Source organism: Rhipicephalus microplus, chromosome X (assembly GCF_043290135.1).
Source record: "Rhipicephalus microplus isolate Deutch F79 chromosome X, USDA_Rmic, whole genome shotgun sequence".
NCBI classification, from domain to species: Eukaryota; Metazoa; Arthropoda; class Arachnida; order Ixodida; family Ixodidae; genus Rhipicephalus; species Rhipicephalus microplus.
The window spans coordinates 384,801,792-384,819,739 of NC_134710.1; the positions used below are offsets into that span (position 1 = coordinate 384,801,792).

Genomic DNA, 17,948 nt, shown 5'->3' on the forward strand with positions numbered 1-17,948 from the left:
GGCCAGCGAGAAAAATGGGTGCGCGTTGCAATCTATGTCTTACGTTTTTTTTTTTTTCGCGGTGGAAATCGGGTGCGCGTTACAATCGAGGGCGCAGTAGAATCGAGTAAATACGGTATTTATAAAAAGGCGATTACAGCAAGCACCACCACACACAAAGTTACTGGCCTACAACACACTTATACGACCAATCCTGGAGTACGCAAACACTGCCTGGTTCCCGTACACAAAAAAACTAACCAGCAAGCTCGAAGATGTTCAACGAAAAGCGCTTAGGGTCATCTTTAACAAATTTAACCGAACAAATTCACCTACGGAGCTGCTTAAAAAGGCTGGACTACTAACCATAAAACAACCGGGCAATATTGGCACGCTTAAAGCTGATGTACCAACTGTTACATGGTCAACTAAACATAGACAAGTCCCACTACATAAAGCTATCCGCAGCTAGAACTACCCGCCACAAATACTCTTATACCCTTGCCCCTTACAGATTTCACACAGACGCCTTCAAATTCTCATTCTTCCCCCTTGCGATCAGAGAATGGAATAACCTGTCCCCCTCCATTACCAGTAGCACATCCTTAGCCACTTTCACAAAACTAGTAAAAGCGACTTGATAGCCTCGCAAACATAATATGGTGCGATGTGATCTTTCTTGTTATTTAAGTAAAGTGCCAATATGACTGTACTTTGACAAATGTGCTTATATGTTTTCTTTTTTTGTTGTTTTGTTAATTTTTTCTTATTATTCTTCCCTTTGTATTGACTGTACTTAATCACTGCTTTAGATTGTCCACCTGTTATAATCCCTCAGGGATTGACAGTATGTATAAATAAATAAATCAGCCACAAAGCAGGTTGCGTCCACCACAAAAATCAGTTTCAAACGTTAAGTTATTCTGCATGCGAAAGAGAGCAGCAACAGGAGTGCAGCTCGTCATTTTGGCGTGCCAGAAACCTGTATTCGCTCCTGGCGAAAGCTGAAAAGGTCAACCTTCGAGTGCAAGTCTTCAAGCAGAGGCCACCATGGTCTCCAAGCGATAAGTTTTCCAGATCTTGAAGATCAGCGGGCAAACGAACAAAATATTTGCACATTTTGTTTGTTCATTGAAATCTCATGCATATTAAAAGCGGAGAGTGCAGTCGCTTCAAACGAGTTTTAAGTGATTCAATAGAAAGAGCAGGAATAATTATTAACTGTTCAGGTTTAATGTCCCAGAACTACAAAATGATTATGCAAGACTCTATAGTGAAAGGTTTCAGAAATTTCGACCTCCTGGACTCCTTTAATGAGCACCTGCACCTGCATCTAAGTACTTGGGCCTCAAACATTTTCGCCTCCGTCGAAAAGGCAGCCAGCATTCGATGCCATGACCTGCGGGTCAGCAGTCGAGCACCATTACCACTAGACTACCTTGGCAGGCAGAGAGAGCAGAATTCGCGGATTTGGTGAATAAAAGTGCACAGATTTAACAGCTATTTGTTTTCACGATGTTTTCGGTAATTTGATATTCATTTATTTTGGTAAATATTTCTTGTTTCATGAAATAGCACTAAACAAGGGTATAACTATAAAAATTTCCCTATGTTCATGTGCGATGTGCTGACCAACAAAGAAATGAAGTGGCACTGCAAATTTTGCCACAAGTGTGAACAAAAGCTTTTTTTTTTTCCTTTTTCCCAAAGTTGTGATAAACATTTTAGACTTTTCACATGGTCCTAAAGATACTAAGTAACAATATCAAATCTGAGCAGAAAGCACAATAGACAATGCATTGACACATATGGCATTCCGTGGCTCCTTTCTCTGTATTTTAAGAACAACTTACCAAGTTAGAGTCAGTGCTTCCCACTGACGCACAGTGCAAATCCTAACCCCTTTTGTACACGTGCAGCTATATATGTTTTTGCTGCACTTCTTTTGAGACACCTTTTTTGGGGTTTTTTGAATCATTGTACCTACTGCTCTTCAACATTACTTGTACATAGCTTCCTGAACTGTCAAACCGGTTCGAGTTTACCGTATTTACTCGATTCTACCGCGCCCTCGATTGTAACGCGCACCCGATTTGCACCGCGAAAAAAAAAAAAAAACGTAAGACATCGATTGCAACGCGCACCCATTTTTCTCGCTGGCCCACACGATCACACCACTTGAAAAAACGACTCCTTTCGGGAGCGTCTTCCATTTAAATATGAGGTACGGGCGAAGCTTGTGCCCATCTGACGTGTAACAGAGCATTGCCGACACTGTAGTTTTACCGTGGACCGATGTCAGCACGCGAACTTGCTTCGCCCTTTTCTTCTCGACGGTTGTGGTGCCAGGCATGTCGAAGTAAAGAGGCGTCTGATCGGCATTCCCGATTTGCCCAAGCAGGTAGCCGTTGTTGCGCCGCAAGTTTAAGGTGAAGCTCTGAAAACTGTGAAGCTTTTCATCGTACTCCTCCGCAAAACTTTTCGCATATGCATGTTCCCCTTCGGACGGAAAAGCCTTTCATCTTCATAAAGTAAGTTAGCCAGCACCTGCTCGCTTTAAACTGGCTCCGCATTAGACCGTTTTCTAAGACTAATTGCATAGCCCGCACTTGGAGCAGTTCTGTCGTCACGGGCCGCTGTGCCGCTCGCTGCTCAAGCACATACTCGCCGAGCAGCTTTTTAATTTGCGGAAACCGACCCTGCTGTGGTCCACTGAAGCCTTTGCGTGAAGCTTTTCTGTCAACAATCTTCTGCTTTTGTTTCCGCCGGTCCCGCACGCACGTTTCGGACACTCCGAACGACCGCGATGCGGCCCGATTTCCGCCCGTTTCTGCACACGCGATGACTTTTCTTTTAAAAGCGGCATCGTGGTGCACTCGAGTTTTTGGAGTCGGCCCTTCCACGCCGTCGATGCTAATGCACTACTAGATGACGAACTCCTCAGCACACGTACGAAGTGACGCACATGGGGAACACATAGGCAGAAATAACCGACGCGCTATGCCGACGCACGTAGGGGGCGGCCATTTTGGATCTGCCGATGGCAATAGATTGACCGTAATTTTTTTGTTCGTACTCGATTCTAACGCGCATGCGATTTATGAACTCGCTTAACCGGAAAAAAGGTGCGTGTTAGATTCGAGTAACTACGGTATTTACCACATACAGTTTCACAGCAAGTGGTAGGAACAAGAGAAAAAGAGCTGCATACAAACACCTTAACTAGTCCTACATTCTCAGGTTCTCAGCTGCAACAGGACGGCAAAAGCAAAATACATCTCAAATACAGTGCAAGTCAACAATACACCAAGAAAAACAGACACGGTGCAAAGAGGACGGGGACGAAGTGAAGAAACGAACTGACAGGAATGCCCGCCGAGAAAATCATGGCACCCATGTCTGTCAGTTCGTCTCTGCACTTCGTCCCCGTACTCTTTGCACGGTGTCCCTTTTTCATTAAAGAGACTGACAAATGCCCAGAACACAAAAAATGAGATGACTGCCCGAATGGAAAGATTGTCCCTCATAGTAACTTAAACCAACCCTGTTTTTCTCGTGAAAAGTGGAGTTATATCTTTACTAAAAATTGCGAAAATGGCTTGTGGCACCACCTGGTGACAGAAACTTAAATTATCCAATGTGCCTTGTCATGTGACTGTAAATTGGTGTACGCGGTCAACAATGTTTGTGCTGGTTTTGAAATATTGTTTGCTTCTTTGTAGTAAAAGATACTACTCCACAAAAATACATATTTAGGCCTGTGTTAAAAGTATGCATTAAAGTGGCGCTGCCTTCGTGTGACGTAATGATACCATGCTCATCAGAGCATTTGAACAACTTCTCTGCACGCTGATAAAACCATGCACTTTCCAGGTCGCAAAATTTTTGAGCAACGTGGTTTTTCTGTTTACAACTTGTCTCAAAAATGACCTGCGCTGCTAGTCAGCACGGCTAAAAAAGGTAAGCTTTCTGTCTCACCGGAAAAAACTGGGCTGAAAAAAATCAGTTGTCAGTCCCTTTAAAGGTATAAACGAACTAGCTCAGCAACAAGGGCCTGTCAATCATACACATGCTATAAAGCTTCATTCCTTCATCATTACCAGGTCGATGACGCAATCCTTTCCATAGCGACTGCGCCACTCGGCAGCCACTGTTGACACATGCACGACAGCTTCAGGATCATCAGCATTCACATGAAAGATGGGCGCATTGACCACACGGGCAACATCCGTGCAGTAGGGAGAAGAACGTGCCACTCGGGGATCAGTGGTGAAGCCAATCTGCACAAAATAATCAACATCTTTTTATTGGGCTCTCTAAACCAGACTATTCAAATTGTTTAATGACTCCTTTCATAATGCAAAAGATTGAAAGGAAGAAAAACAGAAAACAACGCAAAGAAACGATTTTCTTGTTCCTTGACTCTCCATGTATTTGGATACAGACTCTATACATACAGCTCACAGTGATTGATAAACTACAGTAGGCTCAGTAATTCACACTTTGATCATTCAAGCCTGTTTCAAATTTTTGGTTCGCCCACTATGTTTCCAATATATTTAAAGCCACTCAGTGCAAGCTGCCCCAGTGCACAAAATTGGTTAACTTAAGGAAAAACATGGGTCTCGAAGGCCGAAAAATTTTCTAAAAATTGATTTTTGAAGTATTTTTTAAATAGTATGGAAGGTCTGAAAAAGGTGTTCCTAAAATGCTTTTGCCATGTAATACGTATTTGTTGAGTAATTAGGTCTCAAAGTCAGTTTCGTGACCATTTCCACTCGAACACCACCTCAAAAACGGTCATATCACGAACCGCGACCATGAACCCGAGATCTCTGCATCGGCACTCCTCTGGTTTCTGACAATGAATAAGTGTTCCTTGAGTGTCGTGTGAGTCACATTCAGAGAGACCTTTCGTTGACGTAAGCCACACGACGCGAGCGTTCCGTTTTTCAAGACTCTGAAGGGACCGCGACTACTGGAACGCCGTTCATTGTCGTAAGCTTAGCAATAATGAATAAACTGCTTCAGTGTATGAAGTGCCTTGTATGCGGCGGGCCTGGCAGCATTTCGAAGAAAGATGTGGAATATGGCATCACCACGAAACTTGTGCCGACGTCTGATGAGTGCGGGGAACTGAAAACTGTATGGTGCTCGCCGAGAGCAGGGGGGGGATGCGGCGCGCGGCATGTTCGAGATAGACGCGCTCGCAATTCGCGCGGAACAGCAAATGGACAAACTGCGTTGAATTGCATTTTTTTCCCCCTGAATGTTTCACGAAGATGCATGTACACAAAGAGACATAAAGATTATGTGAAAGTAGAAATGATTCCTGCCTCGCATAAGGCTGCCCCACACGTTACTGACGGCAGCACGAGCACAGTGAAAACGCTGTATGCCAACCTGAACTATGGAAACCCTGGAAACGTCTGGTGTGCAATGAAAAGAAAGCGCATGAAGAATGATGAGGACTATACTCCTGGTTGCTTCTAGCATCATTATTGCACTGAGAAGCACCTTTACCTGTTGAATATACATGCTCACCGTGTCCCCTCCCCCCCAAACTATTTTTGTCGTTTTCTCAAAACATTTTTCATAATTGCCCACAGTAACTTTTGATCTAGTGGTTGAATTTTGATACCTTTTTCTGCATTTAAAAGCCTATACTTTGATGAGTGCAACAAGAAAAAAAATTATGATAATTATATTAAAAACAGTGCTTATTTAGTAATATAATTAGGCAACAGTTTCAGAGTTCTGATGAGTCTACTTGTTAAGGCCACAACTCTTAATGCCATAACCAATGAAGCTAAAAATACAATTATGGTTTCCTTGCAATCTTTGTTCTTTACAGAACACTGTGATATCTAATATGCAGCAGTCTTTTATGAGAAAGCTGTCTAAACAGTGGTCAACAGTGGGCAGAATGTAACTTCATGAAACAGTCAATACTTTAAAATATGGAAGCGACACCTGAAAACCAATTGCATATTTGTTTTCAGCTGTAAAAAATGAATATCATATAAAAAGTTCAGCTCTAAATACTCAAAATTTTAAAAAAATTATAAGACTAGTGTCTCCCCGAAGTATTTTGCCTATCCGTCCTTGAAGATATTTGCCAATTTTGTTGCTTCTAGCTCAGCATTTAGGTCCAAATAAAGCCTATTGCCTGCCAACAAAGGAGCCAAACTGCACACTCACAATCCAAGACTGACTGAGAAGAAAAAAACAATACACAAGACAGTCTGGTTATAATTTACTCGGTGGTAAACCAATCTTAAAAACACTTTCACTGCAGTACACCAGTGTCATGCGGGAAAGCACCTTAACAAAAAAAGGTTATTAGTTGTCGGAGTCTAAACGTATTTCGTCCCTTAAGGGACATAAAAGACAAAAATCATTGATTGATATGTGGGGTTTAACACCCCAAAACCACCATATAATTATGAGAGACGCTGTAGTAGAGGGCTCCAGAAATTTCGACCACCTGGGGTTCTTAACGTGCACCCAAATCTGAGTCCATGGGCCTACAACATTTCCACCTCCATCAGAAATGCAGCCGCCGCAGCCGCGATTCGATCCCGCTAACTGAGGGTCAGCAGCTGAGCACCTTAGCCACTAGACCACCATGGTGAGGCGAAAGAAAAATAATTTTTGGCGTATTAGTAAATTATTATTTCACACACCAAAAACACTACTCTTAATGTTGGAAGATGCTTTGTGACAGAGAAAATGCGAGAAACGAAACCGCAGCTACCAATGCCACCTTGAAATTCCTACACCAAATGCTGTGACGTCAAAGATTCTGACAGAGCTTACTTGGTCATAAGTAGTTCCTAAGCGGTAAAATTAAAGTACATGGGGCCACAAACGTAACATGGATTGTTTCACAATGTTTCCTTCAGCTAATGTTACCAAAATACAAAAAAATACGCTTTGAAATTCGTGATGCCAGATACGAAGGTTTCGGTAGGAAATTTAAAAATGAAACCTTGACCTCAATTTTTTTCCTCGTGTGATAATTAGCTCAATTGGAATTCTAAGAAAACAATTTATAAACTAAGTCATTTTTATAAACTAAGTCATTCTCTCACTTTAATGCCCCTTTAATTGTAAACTATAGAAGAGTGAAAGGCGGACCTTCCCGAGATAAATAAATACCGCAGTGGCAGTCAAATGACTACAGCAACTGCCTCTATTGCAGGAGGCATTGGGTTTGATTCGAAATGCTGCCAAACGCCGACCTGCTTTTTCTAACAAGGCGAGGGCACCCGGGTCTGGCCCACGGTGTTGTAGGCTTTGTATGGGAAGGAAGTGGCCTCTCTTTCCTGTTCTCTTCTTTGACTCCTCTTACCTGTTCCCAATGATATGAAGCTCTGCTCACGCATGGGTTTCAAAAATAAGTGTCTCTTATCAAACAACTACTGCGATGAGTGCCCTTATGCAACAAACCGCAAGGTCACGACACCCCTCTACCTATTAGAAAACTAACAGGTCCTTCGGAAAATGGGCACTACCACTTAAGCACTGGAGTGCACATATTATAGGACACTGGGCTGCATGTGAAAATGAATAAAAATTGGTGCATGAAAACTGAAATTATTAGCTGTCAAAGTTCAAACCCCAAACAGATGTAAAAGGTAGGTGAACCTGAATGCTTTCCTCCTCATCTTCAGTGAAATGAAGACATGCAAGCACTCTAGTGCATTGTACTAGATGATCAGAGTGGCGGTTAAGACAATGCAGCGGGAAAATGTTGCAGGGCCCCTTCAGAAGAAACTAGCCACATTTGAGTAAAGTCGATTAGCTACGCAGCCATCATCAAGCAGCCGCACTGTCACTAGCAAGGTAATTGTGCCTCTCAGGCACATTTGCTCAAATGCATGAGCTAAGGTGCCTCACCTGGTTGTTGACAACAATGTGGATGGTGCCGTGGGTAGAGTAGTCAGGCAGATCACTCAAGTGAAAAGTCTCATAGACCACTCCCTGGCCCGCAAAAGCTGCATCTCCATGCAAAAGGATGCTCATCACCTGAAGAAAACGAATGAGCACACAATAAATATGGCACATGAGAAAAGAACACAGACAATCACAGCTCAAAGCTCTCACACAATTTCAATGTTAAATCTGTTACTCTAATACAGTAAGCCATGCAAACACCATTCTTTGTATCCACATGTATCTGATGCCTCTAAGGAAGAAACTGCGGTACAATTTATAACTACAGTTTCCCATTCTGCATAGTACATAGTGAAAGTGGAAGGGTGAAAATCTCCACCATAAAACTGTCATATAATATTACAGTTGGTACTTCTGTAAGAGAAATAAATAGAACTTCATAATAGTACACTTGTCTCGTAATAACAGCACTCCAGCAAAATTAAATTTAAAGGGACCCAGAAACACTTTTTCAAGTACCATGAAATGAATTCAATGGAAAGGCTTATTGCCTCATGAATTCAACGCCACAAAAATTTTGAGAATCTGTCCAGTGCTAGTGGAGTCACAAAGTCACAAAGATTTGTCGCATGCTGCAATTGCATTCTCTATTTTCTCGTCCTGACCGAAGCGCTGGAAACCAAGCAGGGAGGAATGGCAGGGAAAAAAAAATCGTCACGTGCGCCTCGTGACCTTGACCACTACTTTTCTTTTTCTTCAAATGCCCTGCTTTTCCAGTGTGATCGCGCGCGCAGCGTGGACAAGTCGCGGTCTCCCGCGGCGATTTCTGTAACGACTGAGCATGCCATGTTCAAATCGGCCAATGGCTGATGGGCTTTTTACGAGTGATTCTTGAGCGTCTTTTGTAATTTGTTGAGAGAAGAGAAAGCCATTTTTAGCTGACTTTGATTATTTATTGTGAATTCCAGGCCACGTGCTGTACTATAATATTTGGCTCGCGTGTTGTTGGGAGCCTCTACAACCGATCGGCAGCATTTTCTGACCATGCTCAAAAAGTGTTGCAGGGGGCCTTTAAGCTAGAACAAGTGGTCAAACCTCATGTCATGGGACCAGGGTAAGTTGCCCAAACTACATGTATGTTTTAAACATCAAGAATAAGAAGTGAACGATACTAAAATGCTCACTACATCAGCATATCTTTCTTTACTGAACAAACACAAGAAAAAGAGTGTTCGAATAACTACAATTTGTAACTTAGAAAAGTGTGGCAGTTTGGGCAAGTTGGTATGACATGACGATAGTTATAACACGAGAACAGAACGACGACAAAGAGACAGTCCTTGTCTTTTTGTCGTCGTTCTGTTCTCACGCTATAACTACCATCATGTCATACCAACTAGCCCAAACTGCCACACTTTTAAATTTACTGAACAAATTCTCGAACCCTGGCTTCACTCTGTAGAAAAGCCGCACGATACCTGCGATTCTAATCCTGTCATGATAATTAACACTCATGAAGGCATGGGCCTCGCAACTTCCTCCCCAGTGCAGACACGGTGCAAAACACCTCCCAACTTCGTCACAGATATACTTCTCACTACTTCGTACTGATCCCAATTGTTTCTTTACCACTATTCTGATCAGCAAAACATTGTCTGTCTACTACATAATGTACACAACGTGTTTGAAGACTGTGTGGACTGTAGTAGTAATGCACTTCATTTTTGCTAGTTTCCACCAGCAATGCACATGCGCTGCAGTCAATATGAAACTAAAACACTAATAAAGGTGAAACGTAATCGCACTCATCTCTGATGGCTGACCATGCTCTTCAAAAGCTAACGTGCCCTTAATCAAAATAAAACTACCTATTGCCCCAACCAAGTTGACACCTTTCAACCCTGCCCCTTTCACATACTTCTAGACATGCAGCTACAATCTCCCTGCCTAGTGGCCAATATAATATGTTGGCCTGCCTTTCCCAGCAACTGCCTACCACTAAAAATTTCTAAATTTTCATTTTCTAGCGCAAACCAAATCCGTAACATGTTGATGTTGACTTTTTTCAATATTGAAAAAAATTAAAATGCAACCAGAAGTAAGGCACTGATAAAATTACGAAAAATTACGAAGGGCGATGAAGAAAACCATGTACTGAGAGTGGGGCAACAGGAACATTCAAAGTGAGCAAAGCTCATTTCAGTAATTAGTTGAACAAATAAGCGTTTTGGTAACTATAAAGTATAAGCATTTGTAATCACATAAATATGAGATATTCTAGATACCAAGAGTGGCCCTCTGTGCACTGACTAAACCCACCTTCTTGCCCTGAGTGTCACCGCGGTAGAACTGCTCGGCTCGAGTCTTGCCTTGGACCACTGGATCCACACCTGGAGCAGGAAAATAGACAGGAATGGCCGCAATATTTTGCACACCAATGCAATAAGTTGCCCAACCTAAACCGCCCACTCGCATTTTCTTTCCATCTCTGTACACGTATGGCACTAGCAACAAAAGCCAAGTGGTCATGTCTGTACACACATAGCAGATGACACGATAAATTGGGTGCACAAACAATGCGGAATCTGTGAATGTGTGAGGAGTGGAAACAAAAGTAGTTGAGAGTGCAAGAACACGTCGGAAATTTCGTTTGTCTCGCTTAAGGTGGCCACATGCATGATGTATTGCTCAGTCGGCTGCCAGCTACCGGTACAAAATTGTTCAGTCAGTCCTAGTTATTGAAAGGTTGCTCAGTAGACAAAAAAACAAATGCCCATTCGACCAGTCAGGAATCCGTGAAAAGTGCATTCAAGAGGTGCTGGTGCAGCATTGGCATGTGGGACATTTAAACCGCAGCTCAGTAATGAAATGCTTTAAAAAGCGAAAATTTTCAAGAGGTCAACGCACAATGTCACTCCAGAGATACACTCTAACCTGGATATAACGAACACAGATATAACGAATTATCAGTTAACGAAGTAAATAAGAAAAGTCTTGCAATAAATACAGTGTTGAGAATATAATTTTATAACAAATGCTTGGTTATTATAACGAACTTATTTTTGTGTAAGATGCAACTTTGTTATAGTGAGGTTCAAGTGTATGCCCCAATCTTCTGCAACTTGCCAAAAAAAAATGCCATCACGCTACTGCCCCTAACATCAGTAGAAATGGATCTTTTGTTTCAATCTATGCAGGTTGCCAACCCTGTTGGAAGCATTTCCACTTTGTTTAGAGTTTATAGCTGTGTACTTATACATGTGCACCTTGCACATGCCATTGCCAGTTATGGGTATCCCTAAAAGCAATTCAGCTACAGTCGAACACTGATATATCGAACTCTAAGGAAATCCTGAAGTAGTTCAATACAGTCCAACCCTGCTGCAACACAACAAACGCCCCTTCAACGATATTTCCGCCACAACGAAAAATTCATGGTTCCTCGTCAGCAGTCCATAGGAATCAATGCATAAATATTGTCACCTCAACAAACACTTTTTCTTGTGCTGTCCCGCTTCAACGAAATTTCACGATGCAATGCCAGGCTCAGATATTTATTGCTGTACAGGAAACTCAGTCTAGAATGCTTTAATGCATTTTGAGAACCTGAAAACACGTCGACGAGGTCTAAAAGCATGCATTGGCACCACCAGAAACTGCCGCGGTTTAACAAGCATGGGCGCTGCCATTGCTCGATAGGGATGACAATGAGACTGCCCTGCTCATGGAGGAAGGCTCTGCTTTTGCCACTAGCTTGTTTTCGAGCCGCAGACGATCCGAAGCTGAAGCTCAGTCGCTCAGTTTATGGTTTCCTTTACGCAGTTGTTGCGTACAACCGCGGAACAATGCCTTTACCGATTCTAAAACTTATTTTATTCGCGCTTGGACAGTGTGGTTCCTAATCAGAGCGGTTCTTCTCTGCATTATCAACCAAATCAGCCAGCCGCGAGATCTGGGAGATAAGAATGACATAGAATAAGGCAATAGTCACGGCTCCACGATACCATGCCTCCATCTCGGCGTTTTCAGATACACTTTGACAGCGGACGGCTGCTGGTGTTAACGTGTTAATGCAACTGTTTGGTACGTTTACGAATGCAGTTGTAGGCGTCCATGACTGTTCATCGCGTCGTGACGCTGCTGGGAAAGAATTGGAAGCAGCGAACACTTCTTCAATTTTAAAAACAAACATTTATTTGTTTAGCTAGCTAAGATCAGCTACATTTTTTCGATCTCTTTACAACGAAATTGTCGCTTCAACGAAATATTTTCCGTGCCCCGTGAGTTTCGTTGTAGCAGGGTTCGACTGTATATCAAAAATTCGATATAGAAAAATACAGGCACGGAGAGCTTACCTGTAGCAGATAATCACCTACAATAGGCATATTCAAGAATGACAAACAATTACACACACACACCGCAACAGAATGTTTCATTAGCCTTAAAAAAAAAAAAAAAGCTGATCTTAACCTACTTCGTTTTCGAAATGAAGTTGAAGACGCTAGTCTCGATCTCATCAAGATCGTCCAGTTGCAGCAGCGCGGTTCCCTCCAAGTCGCGGTTACGACGAATGGACACCAATCACCGCCGCCACTTCAGCGGTAAAGTACGGGCATGTAGCCATCGCCTTGTCTAGACAATCCACCTCGTCATTTAAGCTGTCGGCCTGGGCATCCTAGATCCCTGCGACCACAGCTACTATGTCCTCGTCAGCAAGGCTCGAAACGACTTGAACATTGCAGTCCGCTTCCACGAAATGGCCCGCAGACACTTCGTGTGGAACAGCTGTCGGGAAGAGGGACGACAACTCGACAAACGCGTAGTCTAAGTGCTCGTCATCGCCGTCTTCACCGGTTTCCGCAAGTTCCGCCGTCACACGACAGGCTTCCGACATTTGCTGCTCCGCCACCTTTGCCTTGATATGTGCCCCGTTCTTCAACAATGTACTCAGAGTGCTATGTGATATGCCGAAGTTGTTCGCAACTGTCGAACATTTCACACTGATTAGCCTTAAACTTCGTCGCAAAGTCAAGGGATTTGTGCTTCTTGACACTGGCCATAGCTACACGAGAAGTCGACAACTCAAGGAGACGGCAGCAGCTTTGCATACCACGCACGCAAAAGAACAATGCTGCACATGCAGTGGTACACAGACGATGCGACAATGGAAGCCGACTCCGCCAACGAAGCACTCGCAAGGCGATGCTTACCGGCGAGGGCAACAGCAAAAGGAGCGAGCTGTGGTTGGCTGATCAAAACTTAAAAAACAGGAACAAAAAATAAAAGAAAAGGGGAAAGGAGATCGTCAGCTCCTTCGTTTTTGCTCTCTGAGCCGATGGGCACACGGAGAAAGTATGAGAGAGAGAAACGAAAAAAAGCAAAAAAAAAGCCGTTCCGCAAGTTGGAGACCGTGCAATCCGAGCCCTCTCGCCCTTACCTTCTTCAAAGCGTTTCGGGTTCGGACAGAGGCGTGAAGCCGCGCGGAGGTTGCTGGGAGCTGCGAGTGTCAAAGCGCACGTCCAACTCGCATGCCGAGCCGCGCTACCACGAAGATCGCGGGGTGCGGTGAGTGCAGTAGCGCACCTTCTAGCTGCGCGGTGTTCGATATATCCGAAGGGGGGTAAAAATACCGTTCTATATAAAGGTGTGAATTTCTATACTTTTACAAAGAACTTCTAAGGGGATAACTTGCGAGTTTGATATATCCGAAAATTCGATATATGTGGGTTCGATATATCGGAGTTCGACTGTATACAGCTTATCCTTGAAAATGTTACCATGAGATGCTTTTCCATACAGCTCTCCTATATGCAATTATTTGCTACGAACACTTGCGAAAATCAGTGTCAATTTTGCTGCAGTTGACCTGACAATGGCACTCTACAAGTTTGTCAAGCTGCTAATGGGGTCGCTAGAGGTCTTATCCAGCATAAGAAAATTGAGATACTGGCACTTACTAGGCAGCCGCTGTTTAGAGAAGTGGGAAGGCAGATGTCATTGTTACTACAGCCTTACTTGCCCAACAGTTGTTACACCTCTTAAACAACTGCTTTATCTGACGAACTACTTAAACATTTTGAGAGATTTAGACCATGGGTATGTTAATCAGAAATTACATGGCTGATTAAAATGCAAGTCCCTGCTTCTTTGACGCCGAAGATTCTTCTGGCAGTGCACATGTGAAAGAAAGAAAGTGCTGTGCCTTTTACTACAATGGCAGCCTTCAATTTAGTTGGGAAACTCTGAAAAAAGCGATATGCCATACAACTGTGATTGCTTGTGCAGCATAACTGTGGTAGAAGTCCATGCACAAGCCAAAAAGGAAACATGGTGCCCTGTGCCTGTGATGACCTGTATCGTGCCAATCCAATTACGTTCCAGTCATATCCCTTCCCCTAGTTCAGCTAGCTCAGCCAACAGGTTCGATGTAGACAAGCCCCAACAGGTTCGATGTAGACAAGCCAGTCAAGATAGAATCATATATCATAGTCAATAGTTTCTGTAATGTTTGTGACATCATGCGTCTTGCATTGCCCCAAACCAAAGCAACTGCTCATTACGACTGCTACTACCAAAATCTGTGGTCTCCATCAATGCAGCCATTGAGAATCGAAGTACAGTCACTGCCTAATGGCCCCTAGGCATGGCTGTGGCGACCTAGTGATTTCTTTAAGAGAGGTGGTTGGGCCAGGTCAAAAGAGTCAATGATAACCGTGTTATGAAATTATCAAACAGTGCAAAAAAAAAAAAAGACATGGACCATAAAAATGTAGATATAATGGCATCTGTTACATCCACATTTTTTTTTTTCCTCATCTTTTCCGAGCTCTGTATATAGATCATCACGCAACTTTACCGACCTGCCAAACTTTCTGCACTGGTCAAATAAAAGTGCACCACTACATACCTTCCAGATGCGAAGGGTTGGCACAGACAGCAAGTTTGATGTTTCGGTTGGACACTCGGTTCAGACGTTCATGGCTCATTCCAAGGTGGTACTTCACATCACCAGAGCCCTGTACAGATACGAAAAGGCAGAAATGCAAACATATGTCCCACTTCGTGCAAACTCATTAAACCAGCAGCCAGTAGCTGAAGAAAAACAAAGAAAAAAAATGGGGGGAAGCCACAAACACACCCATCTAAGATGTAGAGATGTACATCTCCATTGTCAACTTGTCAGCTTTATTAAATGCTTAGTTTACTGGCACAAATTCACAACAAATAAAAAAGTTAATAAGTTCTAAATGCTGATTCAGGCTACAAGCTAGTTCCATAAATTGCCAATGATACAGTAGACTTCAAGGAATTAAACACTGAAGAGACAGTCAAAATCGGTCAAATGCAAATGGCAGTTCTAATTATGGTACTCAACAGCAGAAAAACAATAAATATGCCACTGACTGATTTGGCAGTATATTGATCTGTTTGGTTCAGGCTGTACTAGAAAACATATCAATTCCTCCCTTTTCTTTGACTGTACAGCGTAAAGCTCGGGGACAGCCAGTGCAGCACTTCATTTCGGAGAAAAGCAAAAAATTTGAGCCTATTTAGTAGGCTTGTGCGAATATTCGAATGAATAGTAGAGCATTCAAATTCGATTCGACTGAAATTTAAATTATTGAAAATTTCGAGGTATTCGTAATGAACGAACAGATATATATCAGTCCGCATGTAACAGCCTGTAAAGGTGGTTTTACTGCAGTGTAGGGGTGCTAAAGCATGGAAGAACCTATCCAAGGCAAATCCGCTCTGCCACGAAGTCTACCTTCAAGTTTTAAGGGGCCTTGCAACACTTATCCAGCATGGTGAGAAAACGCTGCCGATCGGTAGTAGAGGCTACCGAGAACACGCGAGGAAACTACAGAGCAGCACGCGGCCTGTAATTCACAATTTATTCTCAAAGTCAGCTAAAAATTGCTCTCTTCCCTTGGCAAATGACACTATGAGCTAAAAAATCACTTCTCACAGCCATTAGCTGACTTGAGCATGGTGCGCTCGTTCGTTACGGGGGCCGCCGCTCGTCCACACATACGTGCACGGTAGGCCTGAAAGGTTGCATATATGAAGAAAAAATAAAAAAGAGAAAAGGTGCTCAAGGTCACGAGGCATGCATGACTTTCCTTTCCCTAAGCCATCCTTCCCTACTTAGCTTCCAGCTCTTTCGTCGGGACAAGAAGAAACAAGGCAATTGCAGTGTGCAACAAATCTTTAGAACTCCGCTCATGCTGGACAGATTCTAAAAATTTTGAGGTGATGAATTTGTGAGACAATAAGCTTCTTTAGTGGCTCCATGGCTACTTGAAAATAGTGTTGCAGGGCCCCTTTGAATGAACATCTTACCTACAAATCAATTCATCATTCTATTACGCTTAAAAGCTTGTTATGACGGCTTACATGTTCTAGCTATAATAAATTTTAAAATGTTACATATTTTACAGGTTATCACCGGCATCCTACCAAAACTCAAGTCCCGCTACTATTCAACGTTGTTCCGACTTCTTCTGAACGAAAAAAAAAAAAAAAGACATTTGCATAGAGCCCTAGTTTCAATTAAAAAATATTGTACACAGTAGTTAGGTCATGATAAATATTCCCATTTTTTAAAATATGTGATTTGATTCAAAATTATTCGACCAAGGTCACTATTTGCTTCGAACCTAAAATTCACTAATCGCACAAGCCTACTATTTAGAGCTTAAGAAAAAGAAGTAAGCACTACACATCCGATGAAACAATGAGTGGCCCACTTGTGCACCTGTCAGACAATTGGCCATCTTTCCTGACCGAATTCCGTGGTGACGAATCTTATTCATAGCTCGTCATGGAAAGTTCTGGTGTGACATGCCGCATTTCTCGCGCACCAGACGTGCTCAGTTTCGATACTGCCTGCCTCAAGGCCTTCAATTTCAATGATTAATATCTGAAGCAACATGTGTTTTGGGGATTTCTAAAAAAAAATGGGAATGCCATAAGTTGTCACATCCTACAGCTCTTCCACATAAAGAACTGCACTGAAAGCATAATACTATGAAATCCTGAGCAAAAAGGGGAGGGGTGCACTTGCTCACAACTTGACTGTAATTAAAAAACTAAATTTTGCATTTTTGTTCATCATTTCAACGTAACTTTAGATGCACCAAAATATTTCCGTCTCAATATAGAGTTTGCATACGAAGATGACAGGTGCCCGGCTGTCATAAAATATCAATAAAAAATCCATGAAGTTTAAAAGAAACACCCTCTATGGCACACACTCACCCTATTTCCCTGCTATGAGGTAGAAAAAAAAGAGGGGGGAAGGGGGAGGGGAGACAGCCTTGCCCCTGCAAATGCTCGAACAACTTTGTCAACAATTTGAAGATGCCCATAACACCGTTCCAAGATAAAGCATGCAGAAATAGCATGCCTGAATTTGATTTTACTGTGCAATATGAAAAAAAAAAAAAAAAAACAGGATAGAATATGCAAAGCAAACTGGAGTATGGTGGCACCGCACAGTTTGGCTTCTGCAAACAGGAAGTGCAACAGTGCAACCACGTTTATTGCAACAACTATCAACTTTCACAGCAACTTCCCATAAGTGCTAGGCTGTTCGTACTAAACTTTAATCCATGGTGCCTTTTTCACAGCTGACACTGTTCATCAATAGTAGACATTGATTTGAGCTTAAAAACTATTCATGCACACCTTAAAAATAATCCTGAATTAAAGCAACTATAGAGAGAGGTCTGAACAATATGGACAAGTTACAAAAACGTAAGGAAGAAATAGAACGAAAAGTTCAATCTACTAAAATTATTCGTTCTACTGCCACTCACTCCATCATGGTCATTGTGTCAAATACCGTATTTTCGCGTGTATAACCCGCACCAAAAACCCAAAAATTTCAGTGGCAAAGTGGAGGTGCGAATAATACGCGGGGTTTTTTCTATAGTGCTGCTTCACAGCAATGCGTGTTGTGCTGTGAAGCCCCTTAACAGTGTAGCGAAGGCTGCGGAGGCGGTTTCCGCAAATTCGTGTTGCTCCGCAAGTAGCACGGCAGCTTGCGGCCGATTTTTGTTTCGCTT

The 17,948-nt window shown here is 42.7% G+C and overlaps 1 protein-coding gene across 2 annotated transcripts in view; it reads right to left on the minus strand.

Annotated features, from left to right (window-relative positions):
* The window catches only part of Ogdh (oxoglutarate dehydrogenase Nc73EF), a 179,391-nt gene that overhangs the window by 93,685 nt on the left and 67,758 nt on the right, over positions 1-17,948 (minus strand). For both annotated transcript variants that reach the window (XM_037413353.2, XM_075880061.1), the window contains 4 exons: positions 14,786-14,894; positions 10,198-10,268; positions 7,882-8,010; positions 4,080-4,259 (listed from right to left, as the gene is read on the minus strand). In XM_037413353.2, coding sequence (XP_037269250.2) covers positions 4,080-4,259; positions 7,882-8,010; positions 10,198-10,268; positions 14,786-14,894 — 489 coding nt within the window. The remainder of the gene's footprint in view (positions 1-4,079; positions 4,260-7,881; positions 8,011-10,197; positions 10,269-14,785; positions 14,895-17,948) is intronic.